This window comes from Engraulis encrasicolus, chromosome 2 (assembly GCF_034702125.1).
Source record: "Engraulis encrasicolus isolate BLACKSEA-1 chromosome 2, IST_EnEncr_1.0, whole genome shotgun sequence".
NCBI lineage: Eukaryota > Metazoa > Chordata > Actinopteri > Clupeiformes > Engraulidae > Engraulis > Engraulis encrasicolus.
In genome coordinates this window covers 28,054,917-28,063,001 of record NC_085858.1, presented here as the reverse complement: position 1 = coordinate 28,063,001, position 8,085 = coordinate 28,054,917, and the positions used below count along the sequence as shown (strand labels likewise).

Here is an 8,085-nt window from a genome sequence, read left to right as displayed (position 1 = left end):
CAAAAAGGAACTGTCATTCAGTGTAACGGATACCTTCTGCTGCCTGTAACTGTAAAAAAACATGATTCTTAAATTGTTTCAAGTGATTGGATGACAGCCGAGGCTTTCATGAATTCACTAGAAAAAAAATAGAATAAAAAGAGTCATGTTTCTTACAGTTACAATCAGCAGAAGGTATCCGTTACACTGAATGACAATTCCTTTTTGGACGTCTTTGACCCATCAGCATCCCAAAGGCAATTGAACTTTCATTCTGAAACAACTTTGCATTCGTCCCCAAAATTGGGTGCCAAACAATAGGGCACATTTAGGAAACATTCTTTTTGAAATGGCTTAACATTTGGGCTCAAACACAAACAAGAAACCTGTGCCCTTATTGTTGTGCCTGAGTGTGACAGTTACCCTCTGCCTTCTTGTGCTTGTACACCTATGCGCGCACATGTTTGTTTACAATCAAAGGAAAGGTCAAAAGAAAAGAAAAACAGAAAAGCATTTCCTCTCTCCAGTCCCTCGAAAGCGAAAGGCTAACAGAGGTACACCGCAAATTGTTTAGAAGCACAGTGTTGCGCATTCAAAAGTATCAGACCTCCCATTTCAACTGAACGAGGGAGGCAGAACAAGCAAGGTGTGTGTGTTTGTGTGTGTGTGTGTGTGTGTGTGTGTGTGTGTGTGTGTGTGTGTGTGTGTGTGTGTGGGTGGGGGGGTTGTGGGGCACCCGTCAACTCCCAAAAATCTACAAAAAACAGCTTCCACTGCTACCCTCTGCCAAAAAACTAAATTTCATTCTATGGTAGGTGGGGAAGTCGAGGTAAACAAGTCTGCTATTGGACACAGGAGGAACAGGAGAGCAGTCATGCTGCACTAAAAAGGGTAGAGCTGCTACAAATAAAACCATAAAACCAGACATGCTCGGGTTGGCCTGATAACTACCTTTTGAACAGCACACACAGTGAACCAACAATCCCCATTTGCATTCAAGGGAGAGAACATAAAAGATAATTGCAGAGATAACGGCAATACCCAACATATCACAAAACTGAATACATTTCAGCGATGAATTGTAAATATTTTTGTAGTCTAGGCTATATTAGAGAGACAAGTGATACTGACAAGTGTGATACTGGCACTGCTTGCTCAGAACCAACTCCATTCTGTATTTCTAATCAATAAAGGCATAGTGTACATGCCAATGTTATCAGCTCTCTCTCTCTCTCTCTCTCTCTCTCTCTCTCTCTCTCTCTCTCTCTCTCTCTCTCTCTCTCTCTCTCTCTCTCTCTCTCTCTCTCTCTCTCTCTCTCTCTCTCTCTCTCTCTCTCTCTCTCTCTCTCTCTCTCTCTCTCTCTCTCTCTCTCTCTCTGCCAAGGACGCGGCACCATCCCATCATTGTTATAATAATGGGCTGGTAATATAACAAAGCAAAATGATTTATTCAGTGCCGATGTTATCCCATTCTAATGAGACCAGTGACCACCTGCAGAAATGCTTTGTTTGGGTTGTGATTAATCCTGAACCATGATGTTACTATGCAACATATTTTGGCAAAATTTAGCTTGTAGACTTGATAAATTAAGCATATTTATCAGAGGAAAATCAACAGCCATCATTGCTCTCTCTCTCTCACACACACACACACACACACAGCCCTGATTTCTCCCCGCCCATTTGCCTTTATTTGCCTGAGTGGTGGAAGACATGACCGCATCTCATCTCGCCACACTCCACCCCACCAACACAACACTGATTTGTTTCCCAATATACAAAAATGCTCTTGGTGTTCTCTTGCCAGCCCAAAGCCAGCTCCTCATGTTTATGATGCAAATGAATTTCCCTCAGTGACACGTGCGAGCCAAAAACACAACGCCATGATTTTACAGCCAGCCAGGGGTTATCAAATTGCGATAGAGTGATAAGTCAAGGCCAGAAGGAAGGAGACTACATAGGCAAAGAATGGACATGGAGCATACAAGTTGGAAGAGGTAAATGGACTGGGTCAGGGGAGCAGATCCAGTTTTTGTTGCCTCTCCTAACACGAGTTTGCCACCATCACAACTAGTCTATAGGCCCCCATATCGCCATCCTATGGCCTACAGGCCCATCATTCAAAAAGTACAGCACAGACAAACATTTATTGTGCCCTCTTTTTTCTTGTTTATTGGCTGACTTCACTGTTATATTAGTGAGTAGCCTACATATAGAGCGGCCTATGTTTATTGGAATGGCAATTCAGGATTTTCAGAAATTTGGGGGTGGGTAGGGATAGCCTATGCAGCCTCCTTTCTGAGTTCCTAGTAGCCACGCAAAAAGACGCATCAACATCACAGGCCTACCTGATGACACGTGATGAGCAGTGCTGACCACACGAAAATGCCGGACAGTGCCTGGGCAGCAGTGGTGTTCAGGAAGATCTGATGGGACTCGTTCCCAGATCTGACCATTGCCATCATGTCGGGCGCCTCTGTCATATTTGCCACCATCGCTGGGAACCGCGAGAGTGTCTCAGTGTCGTTGACTGGCTCCAGCAAGTCCTGCGTTGCGTTTCCTTCAGAAGACAGGTTCATCTAAAACAGGAAATGTAGCCTGTTTAGTTGTAGTCAGGCGTTTAAAATTGGGCAACTACTAAGCTATAGGCCGCATCAGCCACATAGATAGCCTAAGTAAAAAGAAAGACCCTGGCCACAAACGAATAAAGTTGCGCACACTTCACAAGCCAATTACAATTTTATTCCCAGATATTATTCAACGCTGACACAGTACAGTTCACACTGAGCAGTATAGTCAGTCACCATAGGCTATTTTTTTTTATATCAGGAAGCAGTGGGACATCCTGGCCAATTACTGTACAGCCCATCTAATGGCAACATTATTTATTACATTGTTTTCCAACATCGATATGTGGAATGCTACATTGTTTCTCGACACTTACCTTGAGGTCTGACAACAACCTCGTTGATCGCGTTTAGGCAGTCCACTGTGAACGAATGTTCTCGCGCGTAATTAGCTACTTTGTTACGAAAATTTCCAAAGTTTGTCAGTAAGCGCAATGTAAGAAATCAAGTCATTTCCAGAGTATTTCACAGCGACATACCTGCACGAATTTAAACAAACACCAACGCTTCTGTCTGTGTTCGGAAATAAGCTAAGTTGCCAATTTCCATAGGTGTAATGGCTTCCCCGTTCAACTGATGCGACTGTCAACACTTCCTCGTTCTGCCTGTCAGGTAGCCTAGGCTGCTCAGAGGAGGTCGAAGTCCACAATTCACTCCGTTGCAGACACACGCCCTTTACCACAAGTGACTTTGGTAAGTTCATTCAACATAAAATACCGGCAATAGATAATATATTCTATAAATGTGATAACATCTTAAACTTTGAGTAGGAAGGCTACATCTTAACATTGAGCAGGTGCACAACAGATGACGGACTCCCCTGTCATGTGACTTGTGCTTGCCTTTGTCTGGTGACGTCATTGGTGTGAACACACCAGTGGCACACCTGCCAACATCTTGGCAAACATCTAGGCATCAATGCTGTATCACAAAGAATATAGAGTGCTTAATATACACTTCATTTCAGTATGTCGATGTGCACAAAAATGTATAAAAAAAACAAATCAGCAGAAAAATATTTTTAAATTCATTTTTTTTGTCATTTTATTACAAAACTTTCAAATTAAGATGCACAAAGTCCCCTTTAGCCCAGTGTAGGCGATGAGAAGTCGGCTCCCCCATGTTGGTATTTTTTTCCTCATTTGTTTCCACTGAAATTGTCTCTGAGATAGCCCATATCCAAGTGCAAGTAAATTCTATTCATCACCACACTTGGCAAGTTTTGATCAGTTCCTTCATGGTGTTAATGGAATCAATAGAGTTGTCTTTGAGAGCCAGCCCAAGGAGGACAGGCCGATTTCCAGACTCTTGCGAGATGGAGGTTGCCAGGTGTTTGGCACATACGTGGGTCAAAGCCTGCCAGAGGAAACAACACAAACAAAGCTATATTAGGTCAAGTTACTTGGCATATCTGACATCTGACAACTGATGCGCTATTTGAAAGAAAGAAGAAAAGAAACAAAGAAAGATCCAAATAATGCCATCTATATGGGCAGAGTACTTAATGGAGTAGCCCCTGCATAATTAAAATTATAACACAAATCATTTGGAATAATTACTCATACATTGACCAAATGTATATGTATGACACAGGCCAATGCAATGGAAAGTCGGTGTTACTGGTGAGGGTTGCAATATTCTTTTTTATACTTAGTGTGCAGATAATTCCGTTATGGTTATGGATTGAAGCTGTAATCCATTTACAGATTTATAGATTTATTTAGAGTAGGGGATGCTCAGTCCAAGTAGGCTACCACTGTCAGCTATCCAATGTGTTCAACAATAACGACACAATAGGTCATAACCTATCAGGCATGTCATGAATTTTGACTTGGATAGATAAAGGGCAGTCATGGGTAAGCGGTTAGGGTGTCATACTTGTAGTCCAAAGGTTGCTCGTTCGACTCCCGACCCGCCATGTTGGTGGGGGGATTAACAGATTGGTGGGGAGAGTAATTAACTAGTGCTCTCCACCCATCCTCCTCCATGACTGAGGTACCCTGAGCATGGTACCGTCCCGCCGCACTGCTCCCTTGGGGCGCCATTGGGGGCTGCACCCTTGCACGGGTGGAGCATAAATGCAATTTCATTGTGTGCAGTGTGCACTGAACACTTGTGTGCTGTGGAGTGCTGTGTCACAATGAGGAATGGGAGATTCCCAGTTGGGCTTTCACTTTAAACTCAACTGATACACACCTCATCTTTCCCCAGCAGAACTTTAGTGGTGTACATGGGCGTGGAGATGTCCCCTGTCCTTGTGTCGGGCGTGATGGATACCAGCGTTCCAATCTTCCCATACTGTGTGAGAACTACGAAGATGTAGTTGCTGAATTCACTGCAGACGGCCTGTGTTGATATACCGTTGATGCTCTTTTCTGCCTGTTTGGTCTTGATCAACTCCGGGGGGTGCATGTTGAGATTGAGTTACCTGAAACGAGAGGTGCGCGTTATTGTGTGCGCAATATAGGACGCACCAACACAGTTTTGAATATTAGAGCTAAAGCTCTAGGCTACACCGATTCAATTAAATCTCAAAATTCACGCCAAAACGACAGACCACACTTCATTCAAGCAGCTTGTATTGGATAGAAAGCTACATGTTGTGCTAAGTTCAGCTGCATGACAGAGCACAAACACGAATGTATTCTGTGGGCAGCAAGACTCGCGACTTATCGAAAAAGAGAGCGCTCAACCCAGTATGAAAAAATGAAACTTACCTTTTGTTATTGTAACGTTGTAAAGCAGGATAATAAAGGACGGAGAGACCAGTCCACTTCTCGTCAACTTCGGGATGTACAACTTCCTCTTCCTCGCACATGCGCAGTATCTTAAAGGGGCCGTGCGTCTTTTCCCGTTTATCATTCAGCATGCGATTCATATTTTAGCCTCATCATCAATGTTAGGGAATATCTCATTACCAAAGTATAGTATTCAGATTACAACTTTTGAGTTTCCCTTAGTTACTGTGTCAATTGGTGTCAGAATACAGTTATCATGCCAAAATAAATGGATTGCAAGGTAACGGTTCCTGTTTAACATGTTCTTATAGTGCTTTATAGGCCGTCTGTCAACAGTTGTGTGTGTGTGTGTGTGTGTGTGTGTGTGTGTGTGTGTGTGTGTGTGTGTGTGTGTGTGTGTGTGTGTGTGTGTGTGTGTACAGTGTGTGTGTGTGTGTGTGTGTGTGTGTGTGTGTGTGTGTGTGTGTGTGTGTGTGTGTGTGTGTGTGTGTGTGTGTGTGTGTTAAAGTCAGTGTTATAGTGCTTGGTAAGGTGCAATTGAAGATGATTATCAGACGCTCAAACAGATATACAATAATAGGCCTAGCTTCTATTTAAATGTCATGTTAATGTCAATGGCGTCTGTAATTTGTACAACCCAGAGGCAACAGTGCATGAGCAAAAGCCAATTGGCCTTCGGAATTTCACATAGGGCGAGCTAAAACAATTCAATGCAAAGGATGTGTGTAATATGCATTGAAAATATAGGCCCTATCAAGCTATCAAAAAGTATCCAATGTATTCAGATGACGTTACTCTAAGGAAAAAAAAAACATGCATTCTTCCGTAGCAGCTTTTAGGCTATAACGAAGAGGTGAAATAGGCCCTATGCTATTTCGCAATCCACCCCCTGGAGAGAAGAACAATGCCTTTGGTCGGCAGGGGACTGTATCCCGCACACATATTTGTGAGTATTAAGCAAACTAATATGTGCCAAAGGCTTTTTTATATTGGACCTGGTTTGTACTTTCAGGCGAGTTAGACAGAGATTGTAATAAAATGTGATGATTCCCCAAAGGACTTTCAGCTACATCGTACGGGGACCTTAACGTTCTCTGAATAACCCAAATAGTTCTCTGAAGAACCCAAACGTTTTGGGAAGAACCCCCAGATTCCTCAGAGAACCTGTAATGTCCCTGGGTTCTCTTAGGAACTTTCAAGAAAACCTCCTCTGAGTTCCTCTGAGAACTTTTAAGGGTTCCTCCACTGTGGCAAACTGAAGGATCTTCTGGGACCTTGTACATTCTACTGCACAAACACACCAGAAGAGACAAAAGCTTAAGAGTCGCTGGACCGTTTTTAGAGCAAGAACGACATTAGCGACAAAAGCGAGAGAGTATGACCTCTGAAAGCAGAATGCAAGTATTCCGACATTCCACCTGGCTGCTGTGTCTGTCACTGAACCATAGCTCATTACCATAATATTCACTCAAGTTCAACAAACTGTCGCTCCTCGTGTCGCTCAAATCGGCTCTCGTTGCTCAAATCGCTTTTGTCTCTTTTGTCACCAGCTCCTCTGTGCAAAGTCAACTTGTCAGTTATCGTTGATGCTCTTGTCACGTTGGATGTCTTTCCATCATCACGATGGATAGAACTGTTGAATTAGTTCTGTAGTCTGGTTACCATGAACTGTTTCAAGGTTCCCGAGGCAGGTAGGCTATGTGTCATTCATTTCCAATAAAAGCACAAACTGAGGTTGACACGTTTGTCAAAAACATCAGGTTTACACTTTACCTTCAGCCACATCTTGTTCAGCTGTACAGGCAACTAAATGTATGATGGCAATACAAGTCTTTAGGAGTTATCAAAGCTCAAGAAAGCAGGTTGGTATTTGATGCCAGCATATTCTCTAAGTGTTGAATTAACACTGCATTTTTACTGTAATGAAAAAGATTACGTGCATTTTTCACAATGCCTATTTTTTGCCATCCGAGGCTGAAAAGAGCCCATGACACTGCCATTTACCTGGTCCCCGAAAAATGTGCTGAGTTTCAATCTCTCTCTCTCTCTCTCTCTCTCTCTCTCTCTCTCTCTCTCTCTCTCTCTCTCTCTCTCTCTCTTCTCTCTCTCTCCCTCCCTTTTTCTCTCTCCACCTCTCTCTCTCATACACACACAAACTCTCACACACTCACTTTCCCAACCTGAGTAAGACGATCCCATTCACCTGTCAGTCCAGATGGGCTACAGAATTGACAGCTGTGGCAGTATAGAACTAGAGAGAGGGGGTGGGGCCGAGCTAGAGGTCCCAAGGTGAAATGAAAGGGGGATCATGAACGGCTGATGGAAATGCAGACATGGCAACAATATTCAGGTGTGTGTGTGTGTGTGTGTGTGTGTGTGTGTGTGTGTGTGTGTGTGTGTACTGCACTAATCTACCTTCGTGAGGCCACTGCTATTAGAGCACACCAACAGGGTGGGGCCCTCGCTCCATGAGGGGCCCAAATCCTGGACCCCACATGTTTTGACCCCTTTTGCTGGGGTCGCTTTGTTGTTACTGGTAAAAGTAAAAGTGTAAAAACATTTCCTCACTGACAGATTAAGTGTTTTGGGCACAGTTCAGCATTGTTAGGGTGTGAACGGAAGTCAATGGGAGTGCCCCACAAAGATATATTGAGGTGGGGCTGTGTGTGTGTGTGTGTGTGTGTGTGTGTGTGTGTGTGTGTGTGTGTGTGTGTGTGTGTGTGTGTGTGTGTGTGTGTGTG

General features: G+C 43.5%; 2 protein-coding genes across 3 annotated transcripts in view; both read right to left on the bottom strand.

Annotated features, from left to right (window-relative positions):
* tmem184a (transmembrane protein 184a) overlaps positions 1-3,526 on the bottom strand; it is a 35,026-nt gene extending 31,500 nt beyond the window's left edge. Inside the window, exons 1-2 of one of the 2 annotated variants that reach the window (XM_063185423.1) lie at positions 2,924-3,526; positions 2,328-2,558 (exon numbers count right to left, since the gene is read on the bottom strand). In XM_063185423.1, coding sequence (XP_063041493.1) covers positions 2,328-2,558 — 231 coding nt within the window. In that variant the 5' untranslated portion in view covers positions 2,924-3,526. The remainder of the gene's footprint in view (positions 1-2,327; positions 2,559-2,923) is intronic. The other variant, XM_063185432.1, reaches the window with a different exon arrangement.
* Positions 3,527-3,624: 98 nt separating this feature from the next.
* psmg3 (proteasome (prosome, macropain) assembly chaperone 3) lies at positions 3,625-5,436 on the bottom strand. Its single transcript, XM_063185471.1, has 3 exons — positions 5,324-5,436; positions 4,803-5,034; positions 3,625-3,962 (listed from the first exon to the last, which is right to left on the bottom strand). Exons 2-3 carry the CDS (start codon positions 5,016-5,018, stop codon positions 3,810-3,812), a joined length of 369 nt encoding a protein of 122 aa, XP_063041541.1. The 5' UTR covers positions 5,019-5,034; positions 5,324-5,436; the 3' UTR covers positions 3,625-3,809.
* Between the last annotated feature and the right edge of the window lie 2,649 nt (positions 5,437-8,085).